The sequence below is a fragment of the Meleagris gallopavo genome, chromosome 5, assembly GCF_905368555.1.
Source record: "Meleagris gallopavo chromosome 5, MGAL_WU_HG_1.1, whole genome shotgun sequence".
In the NCBI taxonomy this organism is placed as follows: Eukaryota; Metazoa; Chordata; class Aves; order Galliformes; family Phasianidae; genus Meleagris; species Meleagris gallopavo.
The window spans coordinates 718,955-737,791 of record NC_139408.1 but is presented as its reverse complement, the minus strand read 5'-3'; the positions used below and the strand labels follow the sequence as shown (position 1 = coordinate 737,791).

The 18,837-nt window shown below is 43.0% G+C and overlaps 2 protein-coding genes across 7 annotated transcripts in view; one reads left to right on the top strand and one right to left on the bottom strand.

Annotated features, from left to right (window-relative positions):
* The first annotated feature begins 1,266 nt into the window (after positions 1–1,266).
* On the top strand, positions 1,267–17,708 carry TCP11L1 (t-complex 11 like 1). 6 transcript variants are annotated; one of them, XM_085223847.1, is made up of 10 exons: positions 1,267–1,405; positions 3,990–4,152; positions 6,332–6,464; positions 8,578–8,698; positions 9,251–9,471; positions 10,368–10,504; positions 10,939–11,135; positions 12,813–12,994; positions 13,742–13,914; positions 14,119–17,708. In XM_085223847.1, the coding sequence occupies exons 2-10, from the start codon at positions 4,002–4,004 to the stop codon at positions 14,352–14,354; spliced, it is 1,551 nt and encodes a 516-aa protein (XP_085079973.1). In that variant the 5' UTR covers positions 1,267–1,405; positions 3,990–4,001; the 3' UTR covers positions 14,355–17,708. The 6 variants fall into 6 exon arrangements, with proteins under 6 accessions (XP_085079973.1, XP_085079974.1, XP_085079971.1 ...); XM_085223848.1 differs by having other exon boundaries at positions 1,287–1,405; positions 3,987–4,152; XM_085223845.1 differs by lacking the exon at positions 1,267–1,405 and adding an exon at positions 1,416–1,437.
* CSTF3 (cleavage stimulation factor subunit 3) overlaps positions 17,709–18,837 on the bottom strand; it is a 42,622-nt gene continuing 41,493 nt past the window's right edge. Inside the window, exon 21 of the mRNA XM_019615202.3 lies at positions 17,709–18,395. Within this exon, the coding sequence (XP_019470747.2) occupies positions 18,193–18,395 (203 nt within the window). The 3' untranslated portion in view covers positions 17,709–18,192. The remainder of the gene's footprint in view (positions 18,396–18,837) is intronic.

The following is an 18,837-nucleotide window of genomic DNA, read 5'->3' as shown; positions in this document are numbered from 1 at the left end:
GGTATCTCTGATAAAGCAGGTATTATTAGCAATTGCGATGGTGGGCTGCCTGCAAGCAGGAGCGTGTGTGCAGAGAAGTGTTACATCTTTCATGCCCTATTACTCGATGCTTATCTCTTTCTCCCGTGGTTCCTCATTGGCTGAGGACTTCAGGGTCACAATCTTCCTGACGCTCAACAGATACTGGATAAACAAATTGTTGCTAACTAAGCATGTATCGCTAATTAGTTAACTTCTCCCAGTTGCTCATTCAACACTTGGTCATTGTTTCTGGACATCTGCTCGTCCTTGCATAGAGGTAAGCTTGGAAGGAGAATAGAGGGGAGTATCTTCATGCCTACCTCTTGGATCCTGGGCACTCCAGCCTTGTTTGATGTATGTTTGGAGAAGAGACCCTCAGCAAAACAAAAACGGAATAGCCCTACAATATGCTTTCTAGTCTATAATACTATACCTATGCTATTGGGAACATTTAAAAACTACTGCAGTTTTGCAAGCGAGAATTAATCACGTAATTCAGCAACTATATTACTAAAGTATATAACTAACATGGTATTTCTACCTTTTCCCATCAGCTATTTCTGAGGACAAGTTACAAAATACAAATGCACTGTCCTCTACTTCATCAGAGCAATTTCCCCTTTTCAGTATTGGATGCAGAAACGATATTCCCTTCCTGCAGTCCTGTTACTCTTTGCTGGCCTTGTAGCTAAGCTGTCCTGTGCTGCTTTGTGACCCATGGGTCTGTGTAACAGAGCTGCAGTAACATCTGCTTTACATTCCCCTGCTTTTCTTTAAGCTTGACACCTCTCCATACTGTGTGCGTCTATGATAAATCACATAGCTGTGTTAGATTGAAATGGCATCGTGCTGAGGCAGTGCCAGGGAAGATGTCTGACGTCTTTTCCCCAGCTGAGTCCCACTCTGTGCCCTGCTGCCCTAGCTGGGCTACAAAAACACTGCATTTTTCATCGGCCGACTTCAGTTGTCACAGCCCTAACTTCTCTTGCTGGCGTCTTCGTTCCTGCAGCACCTTGCTTCTTGTTACCTGTGCTAATTAGGAAAGAGCCGGCACAAATGAAAGGCCTTTGGATTTCCTTGTATGTAGGCCTAGCGTACGCTGGCACCAGTACCAGTTTCAAGTGTGAGAACACACGGCATCCTCAGCGGTCCGCTTTGACTCGGGTGTGGCCATCCTCGTGCTGGCGCGGAGCGCGGCCTCACTCACTGCCGCACGAGCTGCTGGGGCTCGCTCCGCTCCGGGCACGCGGTGGGAGCAGGCGGCAGCACAGCGCGGGGCGGGGCGCGGGGCCGCCGGCTCGGGGCGGCCGTAGGGCGAGCGGCTGCAGGAGGCCCGGCCCGCCCCTACGCCGCGGCGGCGGCGCTTCGAGGTCGGCGTGCGTCGGTAAGGCGGCGGGGCGCGGGGCGGAGAACGCGGTGCGGGGCCGGGGGCGCCGAGTGGGGCGGGAAAACGGGGCCGCTGGGCCGGGGGGAGAGCGTGGCGCCGGGCCGGGGCTGCGGGCCGCCTGGGCCGCGGGCCGCCGGAGGCGATCGGTCGCGCCTCGGGCCGCGCTTAGCGCTCCTGCTGTTGTCAGAGGGAGCTGCCGAGAAGCGGGCTGTGCCGTGGGAGCCGTTGGCGTGGGACGAAAGCCGTGCCGCTGGAAGGAACGGGCGTTGCGGGCCTTGTTTATGTGCGCCGTGGAAACGGGGCTCGTGGCCGACAATGGCAGTGGATCGAGCGCTGCGGAGCGCGCGGCTGAGCCAACAAGTGGGCCTGCCGAGCTCAGCGCTGCCGCCCCGCATCCCGCCTGCTGCCCGCCGCCGGGACGCGGCGCGGGTTGGTCCGCTCGGTTGGTTTTTTGGCAGTCTGTGTAAAACCGTTGGTTTCTGGGCTGGAAGGCGCTATGTAAGGCGTACCCGGCGTGGGGGAAGCCACGGCCCGGCGGCACGGCTGGCAGCCGTCGCCACCGCCTGCCCCACGGCTGCGGGCCGGAGGGCTCCTTCAGCTCCCAGCCTTGCCTCGTTGGGGAGGGCGGCGAGGGCGGCACCGGGAGGGCTGTGCCGAGCTCTGAAGTGTGTGCTGGAGAGTCGAGTCATCGCCGTGCTCCATCTTCATTTCATGCCTTGTGGGAGAGAGCGGGAAGAGTGACTGAGGCCAGCTGAATGAAACTGAAAGCATCTATGAAAGTGCTTGGATTCTAGCTTTTCTCTGCTCTCTTTCACCTGTCACGTTTTAAGGTTTTGTTTCAGCTGTTGCTGTTGTCTCTTCCTATAATGGTTTCCTTATTGCCAGATCTTGCTGCTGGAGCGTGGGCAGTAGCAGACCGTCTGTTCTGTAGGCTGGAGATCCAGCCCCGCTTGTGCCGTGCTGTGCTGGTTTGGATAGCTGATGTTGCACCCAGTGGGAAGCACACCGTGCTTTAGATAACGGGTGGCGATGGGACCGCAGCTGTGCACTCGCTGACACTGCCCCATGCTGCCTGAGACGCGCTGTGAGTGCAAAGAGGACGGGGAGCTCAGAGCTGGGACATCAGTGCTTGTGTGCGTGAGCCAGAGCGGGGGGCTGATGTGTGGGCCTAACAGTACCTGCACTGATGCCTTAGTTTTCTGGTGTACATTTATCCTATGCTTTTTGTGCTCTACTTCCTTGTCTAAAATAAAAATCATGCATCACTGTAGACAAGTGTTGCTGTGTGTCTTGTACGTCTAGCCAGACGTGATCCTGAGTCATTGCTGGAGAAGGAAAACATTTTTTAAATGCCAAGTCTTCTGGCTGTCTTGTAGAATCGCAGTGGTGCACTCACTGAAGCACTGATGGAGTAGGGTTAGTTCTTAGAGCTGTTGTACGGAGAAAAAGCATCTGTGTGTTTCATATTCCTGTGTGATTGCTTGTTTACGTCTGTGTTGTGTCCTCTTCGATGCAGTCCTTGACACTGCTAGGTGTCTGTCTTCTGGTAGCTGCAAGGTGCCTTTGGAAGCTGCATCTCTTGTTGAGAGCTTCTTTCTTTCATATTTGGAAAGTGGTGGTTGCTGGAGAAGTAGGAAGTTGGTGACAGAGGAAGGTGGTGTTTTCCCAGGAGCTTCCTTTTTTTGGAAGACTTTTCCTGGCTCTCTACTCCAGAGAGCTCACATGCTAAAATCAAAGTCAGAATGGTAGTCTCCTGTATAATACTGAGTTTTCAGTGGTAAGACATGCAGAACCAAGTGAACATAACGTGCTTTTCCAGTGTTCAGTTTTACAGTGCATCGTTGACTATGCTGCAAGTACTTGTGATGTAATATAAACATTGTTTAGCATCTAGTATGCCTGTGTTTTAATTACTGTTACTGTTATTTACTCTTTGTTTGTTTATTTATTTATTTATTTATTTATTAAAGAAATCTTCCTTGTATCGCCAGCTTGCATCACCATGACTCTTGCGTGGAATGAAATTGCAGGAGTATGATTTGATATTTGCCCCTAGTCCCTTTTCAGTTTCTTAATTCACTTGGGTAGCGTGGAGTGAGGGCGTTTCAGTTCTGATGGGTTGGAACAGATCACAGTCGAGGAGGATGTTGTGTTCAGAATGCTTCAGTGTCGCTGTATGAGAGGGAAATACCTTGTTTGGCATAATCTTTTTGCAAAATATGTTTGTTCACTGCTCCTTCAGTATCTTTTTCTATCACATCTTTATGCAGTAGGTAAGGCAGGGGAAGAGTTCCAGATTTTTCAGAACTCGCTTGGAATACAGATCAAGTGAACGGTAGCTGTGTTGAAAGCATCTCTTTCTGTGTGAGATGGGAAGTGAGTCATTTAGTCCAGGTCCCCTGCCATTATGGAAATGACATCATGTAATTCCTCATAAGATTTCTTTTATTCTCAATTTTTTTCTCAGTCAAAAGAACTGAAGATGTTTTCTCGCTCAGCCATGTTATAAACCCTTATATGTTATAAAATACACATTCATTCCCTTTTTAATCTTTTTTTTTTTTTTTCTTTTTCTGAGAAGAAACAACTGAAAATGTCTCAGAATCCCCACAAGCCGCATTCAAGCGAAGAAAAGTTGAGTGCTTTGGAGGATGATCAAGAGAGCTTGGACAACTCGGAGCAGTCTGTCAGGAAGAGAATACGACAAAGTGTTCCAGGTTCACATAGAGATGATACACCAAAGTGTAAGCAAAACTGCCCTTTATTAAAAAAAAAAAAAAGTACAATTCTGTGTCTTCTGCAGTGGAGATGATGATGGGGTTTTATAGTGTTCTCTGTAGGTTTGTTTTGCAATTAAATATTATGCAACTCCTGATCATTTGCTTTGAAGCTGCTTTTAACACGTGCTTTTTCCTCCATTCTGTTTCAGCACTTCATTGTTCGCAATAACCGCATTGTTCTGAGCCACGTATGTCTTAGATCTTTCTGCGTCTGCACTCACAGAAAGATAAGCCCTACTCCAGTATATTGTAGCAAAACTGATGCTGCTGTTTGCATTATCAGCCAAACCTTCTGGATTGTTGCAGCCTCTTTTTCTGCCAGAGGGCCGGGAAGGCCGTTATCAGCAAAATCGTGCCCTGTCATTTTATTCCCCTCTTATCCAGACACAGAGAGGTGGAAAGTTGCATTTTTAATCCTAATGCTACTTCTGCTGACAGGGAGATTTCAGGACTGTCATACTGCAGGTTTATTCCTAGGGCATGTTTTTCTTTGTTGTTCTGCTTTTAACATCAGAAACTAGACGCAAGATCTCTAATTACTTCTGGCAAATCTGTAGATAAAATGAAGGGGAAGTTTATTTGGTTCCAGAGATTGAGATCAAAGAGACAGAATTGCTCACGTAACTAGCCCCAGATTTCAGTCCGCAGAGTCCCGGGATGTAACATTTTATTTGTGGTGTTATTTTTTTTTTTGCAACAGTGTTCATTATTACTGGAGATTAATGTTTTTCTTAGAGTCGTGTTACACGCAGGGGATGTACTCTGTGGAGGAAGACTGTGGACATGTGAAAGTGAAACGCGTTGCCTTGTCTTGCCTTCCATTGTATCACAAAAAAGTCACTGGTCTCAAGCCCTTTTCTTCTGGAAGGGAGCAGATATAACACGAGAATGAAGTAACATGATTTAAGAGCATTCTTTGGTAAATGAAAGAGTCTCTTAGCTTTGAGTGTGTCTACTGAGTGAAGTCATTTGGCAGCTGGACAGGAGAGCACTCATTCAGCTGTAAGCTCGCTGTGCTGCTGGTAATTCTCTGGATATCAATCCTTGCTGTGTTCTCAGAGTCACTGTGCAAGATATACCTCCAGGCAGAAAGAAGTCTGGGTTTGAGAGTGCTGCATGAAAAGAGTGAGATGGTAATGAAAAATGAGAACACTGCATGTGTTCTTGGAACTATGCTGTATGTACTTGGAACAGCTTTGAAAGGCAGACAAGCGAAGGACAGTTAGTTTTAAAGGACCTTTTCTATGTTCCTAGTTTAAGTCCAGTCAAACTGGATCATCGAATGAGGCAGCCGTGCTGGTTTTTCTAAAACATCTCAGTAAACCCAGCCTGGTTGGTTTCTTTCATCTTGGGAATTAATACATTGCTCCTGTGCTTGTACTGCAGTTGAAGTGAATGAATTACAGAGAGAGGAAGCAATTCAACGACAGCAATTCTGCAGAGGCGCTTCCCTCCTTCTGTTCAGCTATGCGTTTTCTGCAGGAGCAGAGATAAACCTTGCTATTCCTGCCTGCCTCACCCGAGGACACCAGTAATTTAGCCTTCTCCTTTGTCAGTGTCACTGTCTCTCTTTTGACTTCCCAGGCTATTCTAGAGTTGGCCACTTCCTTTGTCTCCTACCTCATGGAAGCTGACCTGTTTTTTTCAGGTGTGATGCTTCCTTCTGCTCACCTGTGTCCTCCAGGGCCCGGTTTGAAGCTCCTCACCCCAGTGCCTGCCGTAGGAAGAAATTGTTGGTATCGGTGCTGGGGCTGGGCCTTGACATCTTTTGTCGCTTGGATGGTGACCTTCTGGGGGGAAAAAAAAGGAGTCTGGAGAAGTGCCAGTCACACTGAAAGTAGAGGAAATAATTACTGCTTAACGTCAATGGTGGCTTGTTCGCCGGCTGGTTTAGAAATAAAGTCACTTCCTTGGAAAACATGAAATTGAAATGACAGCGTCTACACAGTAATTAGAGGAATAGTGCAGTGGCAATGCTAGTCTTTTTATCATCTCTTCCTACTGTCCAGAGAAAGATGCAGTTAAGCAATTCAAAAGAAATACTTTGGGGCTTGTTGTTTGTTTCTTCAGATGGTTGTTATCAGCAGACTCTTCTCTGCAGATTTTCCTACGTAATTGTCTGACGGTTTAATGTATGTTGCAGCTAGCCCTCCTCGGCCTGTGTCAGTGGAAGAGTTAATGGAAACTGCTAAGGGAGTAACCAACATGGCACTAGCACACGAAATTGTTGTTAATGGAGACTTCCAGATCAAACCAGCTGAGTTACCAGAACACAGGTAAGATTGTTACCAAATAGATATAGGAAATAAATTCTCATTTGTATAACTTTAAAATAACTCTAGTGGATGAAATAAAGGCTCCGGCTAGTTCTGCCTGACAGTGCCTGCTAGGGAAGGTTTAGGAAGAAGGATAAGAAGGTAAGCATACAGTTCTGTTTCCTCAGGAATGTGTGAATGTGAAAAGTGAAACTCCTGCAGTAATTGCTGGGGCATGTTTTGTGGAAACTGCAGTATGGTTTCTGCCAGTGTCTCCTTATCCTGGGAGCCTGAGGCTGCAGACTTTTAAATATGCAAGTTTAGCTGCAGGTAATGCTCTTAGCATCACTTAAGCTTTCACTGCAGGTGGGAATAAGATGAAACTGATCATTTTAGCTTTGCTTTTTTTCTTTTAATTTAATGTCTGTCTCTCCAGGAATACACATATATGCGTTTTAAAGAGACTTCTATATTTTATTAGATTAGGCCTTATTCCTTTTTAGTCCGGAGTCTTTCCTCCTGTGTGACCTGCAGTAGTTCTGTCCCCCACTAAGAGAGGCAGACCAGAAGTGGCTTTGATGTCTGGTCACAGACTGCCCAGTGCAGCAAACCCAGTCCTATTGACTGGTGCTTTGTCTGCTGTTCTGTTGTGTTTTTTTGTTTGCTTTGTTTTTCTCCCCATACAGAGAGATGTGGCTGACAGTGTGTTTCTTGGGTTAATTTGTGAAAGTGAGGGTGCTTTTACTGGGAGAGACTTGGTCCACTGGAACAGCATTGTCTATGAGTGTCCTAGCTACTCCGCTTTTGAGAGGCTCTCATACTTTGAAGTTTGGGCACTGATTTGATCTGTGTTCTGAGCACCGTCACAGACAAGGGCACTGTTGTCCAGTCACTGTTTGTCACATTTCATGCAGGTTGTGTGCAATTGATGCATGGTCCCACGAGCTGGGACCTCTCTCTATGCTATGAAGGAAGTGTTTGGAAGGCATGCAGAGCTCCCCATTTTGTGTTAGCTTCTGTCTCAGCATCTTTTGGGTAATTCCTTGCAGGTGTCTTCTGCTTGTATGCGATGGCTGATGAGGAATGCTTTATGTAAAATGCCACAGTTAAAGCAGTGCTTTTCAATTCAGTGTCTGCTTTTGTTCCTTGTTCCTTCTAATGGTTTTCTCACTTGAAAATGGGCAGTGATGGTGCATAAGTTGCCTCAGTACCATGAAATTTATCTCAACATTTTTCAGAGGAGAAGAATTTCAAACAAATTTTCTTCTTTCCATGTGTTCTTCTCTCCACCTCCCTTAAAAAAGGGGGGTGAAGGGGAGAGAACCAACCCAGTTCTTCAGTAACTTGGTTGCTTTTCTCACAGATTCTGAACAGTGGCTGCAGTTGTTCAGCACGGTGTCAGATTTGCATCTCTTCACCAGATGAAAGAAAGAGATATATTGCAGAGATTGTCTTACCAAGGGTGCCTCAGCTTAGTGATGTGCCAGGACTGCTCCTCGTCCAAGATCCCTCTGTTTAGTGAAGGTTTTGGCTGAAGAGGCACTCTGGAATCTTCCTAGGATTAATTGCTTTTTTGTGTTTATGTATAGTTTGGAGTCTCCCACAGCTTGAATGTACGTGTAGGGAAGTGGTTTGAGGAGAAAGCAGTTGGAATTCGTTTATTGTTTATACAGACTGAACTGGGCCTTTAACTCGGAGTAATGGCCATATTTATGTGTTGAAGTGCAAAAGCTTTCATGTCACGGAAGTTGCTTCATTTCTGTTATGTTTCCTTAATGAAATTCCCTTACTCAAAGTAATGTTAATGCTGTTCTTTTGAAGATGAGGTATAATTTTTATCTTTTTTTATTATTACTCCAGCGGTATGCTTCAGAGGTACTTCCAAGGATTTTAATTGGTAGCCTTCTTTGCTTGTGTGTAACCATTTATTAGGGTATGAGCCGTGCCAAATCTTGTGCCTAGTTTATCTTGCCTGAGTGACGAAATGATAGTTTTCTTCTCTGTCAGTCCTCAAATAGTCACCATTACATTATCTTCACATTATTGCGTGCTGTTCTTCGGGAGCTGCAGGTATCTGCATGTGGTGGTGCAGAGACTATTAGAGTTATTTTGAACTGGTCTTGTTTACCCACAGCTTGGAAAAAAAAGTAAGAGAGATTGTGCACAAAGCTTTCTGGGATTGTCTGGAAGCTCAGCTGAAGGAAGATCCACCGACATATGACCATGCAATTAAACTGTTGGGAGAAATTAAAGAGGTAAGGTCATATGCTGCCAAAGTAAATCATTGAATTTTTATACATGCGTTGATGGGAATGGGCAAAAGGAGTTAGAAGTTTGGTTGTTCATAAAGGAGGCTCTTGATCTTTTTCACTACTGTCTAATTTTCTCCGCACATAAGTAAGTTGTATAAGCTGAGGAGAGCAACTTGAATGTACAGACAAATGGGAGAGCATGTAAAATGAGTCAAGGCGGGTTTCATAATTCCAGGTTTCCTCCACATTATGACAATCACGTTGGCTATGGAACCACTGAGATGGCCCAGCACTGAGTTGACAAAGCCAGGTGCAATAGTCTCAAGTATGATCAGTACTACAAAGCACTTAGCACTTAGTGACTTCACGTCACAAAGAATGAGGGGAGACATTTGAATTTGGAGCTGACAAATGACTTCATGGCCTTGCTCAGAAAAATGCACTTCTGCTTTCAGATGGCAGTTACTTTAAATGAGAAGTGGCGCAACAACTGCTTTGATCCCTGCAGTGTTTGACACTGAGGACTAATACACCCTTAAAAACTTTCTGTTTCAGAATCTTCTGTCTTTTTTATTGCCTGGTCATACAAGATTAAGAAACCAGATTATGGAAGTTCTTGATCTGGATTTGATAAAACAGGAGGCCGAAAATGGGGCTCTGGACATTGCTAAGTTGGTAGAATTCGTTATTGGAATGATGGGGACTCTCTGTGCTCCAGCTCGAGATGAAGAAATTAAGAAACTGAAAGATATACGTGAAATAGTTCCTCTCTTCAGGTACTGAAATGGTACATAGTAGTCATACTGAGTGTCCTTGAAATAATTTTAGAGATGTGTGGTGTGGGTGGTGTTTCCATCAGGGCAACCTGCAAATCCTCATAGGAATGAAAGAGCTATGCAGGGATATGGTCATGGGTGTGATGGGGGAGAGATGCTCCAGAATTTTTTAACAAGGACAGCAAGGAGGGGAAGAAAAAGCAGTGTGGGAATTGGGGATACATTTTACTGTTCTTTAGCCTTAGTTCTTCCTTTCCCCTCAGTTTGAACTGTCTCCCCCCAATATAACATGCTTTTAGTTCTACCAGGAGCATACATCCTGGACTTAGGAGCACAGAGGTATCTGCTTCATCTCTGTGTTCTCAGGTGAATAGCTCGAGCTCCTGATAGTTTGAGGAAATCTTATCAACCTTGTTTTCTAATTTGATAACTTTCCAAGAGTTAAGGTTTGACTTGGCAGAAACACTGCCAGCAGGAAGCATGTTGCTTTGAAATTAAGGGGGTTTGGTTTTGTTTTCCTTGGGTCTCATTATTTGCTTCCCACTGAGGTTGGCTATATAGGCAGCCAACAGATAGTATGCAAGCTTGGAAACTCAGACGTCTGTTCAGCTTACGACATTGTAAAATTTGGGGAATTTATCCTATGGGGCTAGTGAAGTTAATTCTGTGGAGAGCTTTCTTCAGGAGAACAAGTTTTATTTGGAATTTGGGAGATGCACATGCATGCGTGCGCATGCTTGCTCAAACTTTTTTTTTCTGTCTCTTAAATTAACCATCCTGTTAATGTTTCCCACGCATGTTTTTGTTCTTTCCTTAGGCAATCTGCAATAAATCTTGTACGTATAACCTCTTAAACTTCTGCAGCCTTGAATAACTTTTTCTGTTTGTTTGTTTAGAGCAATTTTCTCTGTATTAGACCTAATGAAAATGGATATGGCAAACTTCGCTGTCAGTAGTATTAGGCCAAAATTAATGCAGCAGTCTGCTGAATATGAAAGAAAGAAGTTTCAGGAGTTTCTTGAGAAACAGCCAAGTATGACTTTGTTCCTTTCTTTTTTCCCCTCTGACCTCTCAGTAAACGGCGTGTCTTTGCTTGTAGATCATAGAAATAAATCAGATTTAATATTAATTTTGATAAAATTCATATGGTAAATGACAGCCTGTGCCCTGAAACCGAGGTTTGAGAAAAATGTACAGAAACAGTAGATCTGCACTTAGTATGTGGCAGTTAGCTTCGTTTCAGTATGATGAGGGGCATCATAGCATCTTCTCACTTCTGATTTTGTGTCCTGTGCAGTGTTAATATTGTTTTAGATGTTCTGCTTAATGCAGTAAGTAAAATGCATGTCGATAACTGGTATCCTGGGTAATTAGGAGTAGTAACTAATGGCTTTGTCTGGAAACTAGTGATAAAAGAAACTAACTTTGAAAAGGAATTGCCTTAACGAGACTTTTTATCTCCTACAGATTCTTTAGACCTTGTCACAGACTGGTTGCAAGAAGCAGCAGATGATCTTGCAAAGCTGAGATATAAAAAGTTACCTCCCCCCAGCAGTGCTGTTGGTGCTGCTGGTGGAGCTGCTGCGTTGTGCCCCACTGCCATACAGAATCAGGCATATCTGAAGCTGCTGAAGTGGGATCACACAAACAGGCCTTTCCCAGAAGTAGGTATCTAACAGGAAAAATGATTTACATGCTTGTTCCACTCCTTTTCTGCTCTTGGAATGTAGCAATCTGTGAATTTACAGTGCTAAAACATTGATCTCTTGATTGAAAGTTCTTGTGTTTCTTTTTCAGTATCGAAACTTACTTAGTTGAGAAAGCAACAGTTGTTTCCCTTTTCTTCCTGATACTTGCCTGCTGAGTAGCTGCTGCTCTTTTCTGTGTATCTCCTCCCCATAGCTTATTGATTCATGGCAGTTGCCTGAGGTAAGGACAGAACTCTGGGTGTCCCAGGATTGCCTGGCATTGGGCTGTCCTTCCTCCATGCCTACAGCCCTCTGCTCTCCTTTGAATGTGAACGGTCTTGTTAACGAGTTTGCTGCAAACATCTCCTCTAGAATACAAAAACTGAAAAAACAAAATGTTTTAGGGAGTTCTTGAGTAAATGACGTTTCCATTAGTCAGTGAATATGGAAACTGTGGTTTTGGTAGCTGTTCCTCCTGGTCCAGCATCTATCATAGTTTCCAGACTCTGATACAGAAGTTGGTTCTTCGGTGCTTTATCATCATTCAGCTGTTCCTCTTTGTGCTATAGAATTTAGATCGTGGTTGAAAATCTTTCCAGCCCCCCTTGGAATCGGAGCTACTGTGTGTGTCAACTTCACATTGTCAGAGAGAAAGTAAAGGTGGCTGTTATTCAGTAGAATGTGGTATTTCCTGAGATTACATGTCTTTTTCTGGAGCAGAAGGGCCAGGAACTCATGGTGGGAAAAAATAAACAGCTCCTTGTCCATATGGAGGGGTTTTTTTTATTTTTGCAACATGTTTATAGAAACAACAAGGCAGAAAAGTTTATCATCTTTGTGTTCTTTCAAATCCATTTGAGAGGTTTTAGTAGGCATTCCAGTTCAGACCACTCGACACGTAATGTCTCTTACCAATAGGAATTTTCAGGATTTGTCAGATTAAAACTTGCTTGCAACATGAACTCAGAAGTTGTCGGCTGGAATATAGGCACTATTTAAACCTTCATTTTTCTTGAGAATTAATTTAATAGCTCTGTGAGAGTACACCACTAGTGCTGTCAAGCTCCCTTCATTTAGAACATCTGTAATGTCAGCAGTGCTCTTCCTTTCCCCAGGAAACCATTTGGTAATGGTTCGTTAGTGAATTTCTTACAGCTTTCTCAAAAGTGTTTGAGTCTGGTCACTGTGTCAGCACGTCCAATGAGACTGATTTGGTCAGACAGACCAGTATTTGGTATCACAAAGCAGAATATTGCAATGTATCTATAGAGTGGTATTGTGTATTACATATTAAAATGTGTGTTTGTATGTCCAACCTCCTGGAGAAGAGCTAGTCATAATCCACACTATATCCATAGGATCAGATCAGAGAATAATTTAGACTGGAAGGGACAGCTAGAGATCAGCCAGTCTGATCTTCAGAGCCTTCTGTGCTGAACTTTTCTCAGCCTTGTACATAGTTTTGATTACTGTCTTGTTCACTAGGCATCTTACCTAAATAGCATGAGACTTTTTTTGATATTTGCTTTCAGCAGATAGGGAGAAAGAGTTAAGGTCTCAGAGTTACCTGAATTGTCTTAGCTGGCAACTCCATTTCATTTCACAGCCTAACGTACAGATCTCATCGTGTGCTGGCTTTCCTGTTCTCTGCAGACAGTGCTCATGGACCAGAGCCGCTTTCAGGAAATACAGCTGGAACTGGAGCAGCTCCTCGTGGCTGGGACTGTCCTTTTGGTCACGTTCAGTGCAGCAGGCGCAGCTCTCATCGATGTGCCTGGATTTGCTGAGAAAATCAAAACCATTGTCAGGGTGCTGCTGACAGGGATGCATCTTCCGTGAGTACTGAGTAGCCCTATTCACACGGTCAGCTGTAGTTTCATGTTGACTCCACTCAAAAATCATTTTCAGCCTCACTCTGGTTACGGAGTGGAATACATTGAGGAAGTGATGGGGGCTTCTTACTAGCTGAGGCTGACGGGTTTTTATTTGTCTTACTGATACACAGCCAGCTTTTTTGATATGGCACGCTCGTTTTTTAAAGTTGTGTTACTTACCGTATCAGCTTAGTGCTGATTTTGTGTAGCTGTGCAGTGTTCATGTTGTTTTAGATGTTCTGCTTAATGCAGTAAATAAAATGCATGTCAATGGCTGGTATCGTGGATAATTAGGAGTAGTAACTAATGGCTTTAGAGCTGTGTGTGTACAAGCAGCAAACTCTGCTCACAGTTTTGGCTGGGCTCCACCAAGACTCAGCATGGCACAAATTGGCTGCCCACACATTGTGGGTTGACATTTGTTCTTCATGTTACTCTGAGATGGCTGTAAACTGAAAATCAGCTCATACTTGTGTGGATTGCACAGGCTGGAGATTTTTTTTAATGCTTATCCCATCTCCTTGTGCTATAGCTGAACATGATTTCACATATTTAAAATATATTTTATTATTCTCGCGTTATCTGGATTACTTTTCTTCCACTATGCTTGATAAATAAGACAATTGTAATGGGATACTTTATTTTCAAAAGACGGGGAAATGTGAGCAACTCCAGTAGCTAAGCACTGCTCTACTCCACGTTCCATAGCTCCTTTAACCTGAAGGAGTCTTTGGCTACCATTGGTGAGAAGGTGTGTGCCGAAGTCAACAGCTGCCTTACCCAGCATGGCTTTGCACCGTTCACAGCTGAGAGAGAGACTGTGCTGAAAGGACAGATCCAAGCAGTGGCCAACCCTGATAACACCATCTGTAAACTAATAGGTACGCTTTGACAAAAATACTCTGTTCTCACATGACAAAGTGTCTCTATTTATACAACTGTTAGTGGCACATCATGCAGGGTTTCTATTTTAATTTATTCCAAGTATGTGCTTGCTGCGCTCTGTGTTTTACATGAGATTAGAATCTTTCTAGCTGTCTGTCTCTTCTGAAAACAAACCAAAACTCTTGGTCTAACTTTTCCAGATTCTCGAATTCAAAAGTTTCTGGAGAATTATCTTGCATCTGGTCAGCACAAAGCGGTACCGACTGTCCCTGGAGGATTAGGCCCTATTCAGAGAGAGCTGGAAGAGATTGCTGTCAAGTACGTTCGTCTTGTCAACTACAACAAGATGGTCTTCAGTCCTTACTATGATGCTGTTCTTGGCAAAATACTGACTAAGGAAGAACCCCAACTTGTAGGGATGCCAGAAGAACCGTGAACACTTTGTGTACCAATGCAGTATTAGTTTTATCAGCTACTTTGAAAAATTGCACCACTATTTGTCTAGGAAAACAGCTCTCCATGTGAACATGATTTCCTTTTAAATCACTCGTGTTGCCCGATGAGGAAAACACAGGAATTGCAGTAGGGGTTCTGAGATAAATGATGAAGGAGAGATACATTTTTAATGTAAGTATGCAACTTTTGTGAGGGAGTGTTGTGGTAGTTTTCTGGCTGCAAGATTTCCAGGCAGGTGCTATGTAGGAAAAGTTGAACAGCCAAACTCTGTTTTTAAGTGGCTCATTTTAGGGCTTTTTATTCTCATTTACCATGAATTCAGTTTCGCTCATCCACAGCAGGTTAGCAGTGGTCCTTCCCTGCAGGGGTAACGTGGCTTTTTAAAAAGATCTTACTTTTAAGACTTAAGCAAGCTAAAACTCTAGGTAGGAGAAACTTAAACAGGCAAAAAACAAAGCCAAACAGCACTTTACTGTAACATTATGGTTAGTGTGGTAGGCTACTAGGTTTTTCTTTCAGCATTTTTCTGCATTTTTAATAGCATTTTTTTGCTGTTTACCTGCAGATGTTACAAAAACACAATATATTTTTGTAGCAAATTTTCTGGTTATTGGGTAACTGTTCTCTGCTTTGTACAGTACTTAACAAGGTGGCAATCTTATAGATTGCAGCTGTATTTATCTCCTGTAAAGACTTCAGAAAGGCAGAGCTGAAACGTTTTGATAAAAGTGGCGTTTCTTACCTTTTTTTTGCTAGTAGTTGACTCCTTTTTATGTGAAATACTAATTTTGAAGTAAATCTGTGTCATTTTCAGAAGGTGGATTTTAAGTGTGTTAAACTTTAGGCCAGAACTTCTACTTGTTTTTTAAAACTAATGACTTAAGATGGCTGCGTTTTCAGTCATGTCTTCAGAGATATCTAGGAAGTGCAGAGCACTATTAGAAGTGTGAGTGAATTTAAATTATGGTGGGAAGTGCATTATTTAATATTAGTTTGAATACACAAGGAATATTTTCAATAGAAGATTTTTTCTTTTTTACATTACAGAGGTGATCTTAAAACCTTAAATATTTAAGGTCTTGAATTTCATTAGTTACGTGTTGTATAGATGAGTGTTCACAGAAGAGCTCAGTGATCTTACAGCTTTATTGCAGTTTTAAACTCAGCTAGGAGGTAAGTGCAGTTCAAGTTTTCCTCTAGCTCTTGAGCGCAGTGCTCCATGATAGTAATCAAAATTTGATGAATTTATGAAAACAAAGTTCATAATTATAAACAGTAAGCGTTCAAAACACGAGACGTATCCAAAACAAAATGTTGTCTTCTCTAAAAAAAAAAAAAAAACTAAACCAAAACCAGTTATGTAAAATGAATAAATGGCCCTCTTATTGCTGACATCCAGGTTCATTTTATTAATCAACTAGTCAACCAACATAACAGCCCATCTAGAAGAAAGCACTTGATTATGAGTCAGCGTTGGTGCTTTCTTTGCTGGCTTTCTTCTGAATGCCAGCAGGGACATAACTGCTGTGAGTTCAGAGGCAGGTAGGTTAAGCAAGAGCTTTTGTTCGGTACTAGCCCGTGCAACTATAATGTGGTTTTTTTTCTCATTCATTACAACCCTGCATTTCCCAAGGGGAAAAGAAAACATAACAGCAGAACTCTGTAGTAAGAGATCACAGCTCAGACAAATGATTTCTCTTCCCTTGGCCGAGTTTACTTAAATAGCAACGTGGATGTGTGTCTTTGCATACGTCTTTGGTAACTTAAAAGGAAGTAGGTTGGTTAGCCAACAGAAAGCAGAGTGGGTTTTTGGTATGGTCAAAGGATACTACAGAGGTCTTCAAGGTTTCTGCAGCTACTTACTGTTGTTAGTCCAGAATCCATCTTGAAATACAGTCTGTGGCTCTGCAGCTCCAAAAAATTCTTTCAGTGGTCTGGGTAACAAAGGAACTCCCCAAAACATTACGTTTGCAGTTTAAAAAACAGTACAAAACAGAAAAACCTGTTTTCCTTTTTGTAATTGAGAGTTGCTGAAGTTTAGAACTGACTGCTGTTATTTTACATTGTACTGTTCCCTAGAGGCTGCTTTTAAAGGCCTCCATACTAAGCATAGTAGAAGTTGTTGGATGTTGCTAGGTGCTGGTCTCAGGGGTGTGGGGAAGAACGGCACAGTGGTTAGAAAGGCATATGAAAAGTATGTGACTGATGGCAGAATGACTGGGACCGAGTTACGGACACATAAAATGGTACTTACTTGAGTGCTCCCAGTCTGTGGCTGCCAACTCCAGCCTGCCGTGACATCAAAGCACTGACTGTGCTGCTGCTCACGCACGTGCATTGCTCACAGGGTATATCCAGTCAGTTCGTCTCTTCTCTCAGTTGGGATCTTTCTTGGGCTTAGCATAGAAAAAAGTGCAATGCTCACACCCGGCTCCAGGCTTGCCTTTGGAGGTTACAGACTGGAAACCTGGAGTGCCTCGGTTTCTTTAAGCTTTTGTAGGCCTGGCAACAGGGAAAGATCTAAAAGAGACTGTAAGAGGTTCCCACGAAAAATCACATTAGTGATTTTTCCCTGGTCATTTTTTAATGAATGTCATTGACTAAAAGTTTCTCTGCATTGTCTTTAAAAGAAATAGGCGGATGTAATGAAGTGACAAAGCAAAAAAAAAAAAAAAAAAAAAAAAAAAAGCTAGGATTGATAAGGCTGCTGTACCTTACCTCTATGTCAGTATTTATACGTGCGCTGTTCCATCTTTTCAGTCTGGTGGATAGGAACAATGACCTACGGTTATCTCTACTGCTGGTGGTGGGAATGTCCTTCAGCTTGTCTGAACACCTTAATTCCCTGTCCATCACGGGCGTTCTTACTGTCTCAGGAGAGCACAGTCCTGAATAGTCAATGACAAGTTAAAATCTGAAGTATATATAGTAACTGCTTCAAAAGTTCATATGGCTTTTTTTTTATTAGCTCGGTTGAAAATAGCCAGTTAACCTCAGTAGCGAATATACTACCATTTAGCTTTTACATTATTAAGTGGAGGACTAACGCAGGCGTCCAGGAACAGACTGCAGTGGCTTGTACTCCTGGCCAGCCCACATTACAGACCTGTAACTAGTCTGTCTTACACGGGTGTCTTCTTCAAACAGTCCTGGAATTCCAAGTAAAGGAATACTGTTTCCTCTAGAAAAACTGAAAAGGAAGCGAATTCCTGTATGTACGCTCTGATCAATTTCCTGTGATGGTTTTAATTCTTGGTAACATTGCTTTCAAAGTTGCTGAGTAGTATTTAAAAAGTCATTTGTTGTGTTTGAATAAAAGCAGAATGAGGCATGATGTTATCGATATCCTTTTATTTTAAAGGAATGTTTTTTCCCCACTTTCAACTACAAAACAGATTCCATACATTCTGCCATAAATAAAAACGACCGGTAAGGCAGGACACTACATGGACAAGCTGAGAACAACTGTCTTCCAGAAAATGTGAATTAAAAATGCTTCACAATTATAAGCCATCCAGTTTTTAAAATAAAACTGCTGAAAACCCACAAGATTTCAAGTGGTAGATGTGAACACCCTTGAACAAAATGCAGTTAGACATTTTGCACTTTTGGTTTTGAAAACCTAGTTTTGTTCAGAGCACATTCTAAGATTGTTCTGTCTGTTTTTGGGTCAAGAACCATACAGAAGAGAGGCACCACAGTAACAAAACCATTTTCAAGATTTTTTTTCTTTGCAGCTGTCCCTTTTAAATGCGTTACATTTAAGAGACTGACAAACTCAAAGCAAGTCCTTGTCACAGTAGAACTCCAAGCTTGTTTCACCGGATTCTCTTTTGTTGTCGTGCTCTGTAAATGTCGTGTACAGGGGGAACTACTGAACCTTTCTCCTCGTCGTCGTCAGAATCCTCGTTTGATCTCTTGACAGCCTTATTGAGCATAGCATTGTTTTCCACAGGTCCATTGCCTTCCACAGCTATTTCAGGTAGGCCTCCAGTAATTATCCGTACAGCTTCATCAACAGCTTGAGAAAAAGATGAAATTTGTGAAACCAAATTCCCTGATTAGAAAGCTGTTTCAGCAAAGCTGAGTACAGTTGCAGTCATGCTTTTGGAATAAAAACGAATAATCATGCCAACAGGGACACCAAGACAGAGTCATTCTGGAGCTTTCAGGAACATAACATTTGCAGAACAGTGCAAGCAAACATCTTAAGAATTAAGTCTCAACTGTCTAAAACCTAGAGCTGTTGCAAGCACTACTTATGAAGTAAATGCTGCTGCGTCACCTTGAGACCTCCATACACACATACTGAGGTCAGCCTGGAAGCTTAATAAAATAGCAAGGCCTACTGGGGCAGTGCTAGCCCTGGTTCATGGCTCATCGGCAAGTATGCACAGCAAGCCAGCTTCTGGTTAGGAACAGAGAAAACTCAAAAATACTATGTATAATTTAAGTAGGAGGTT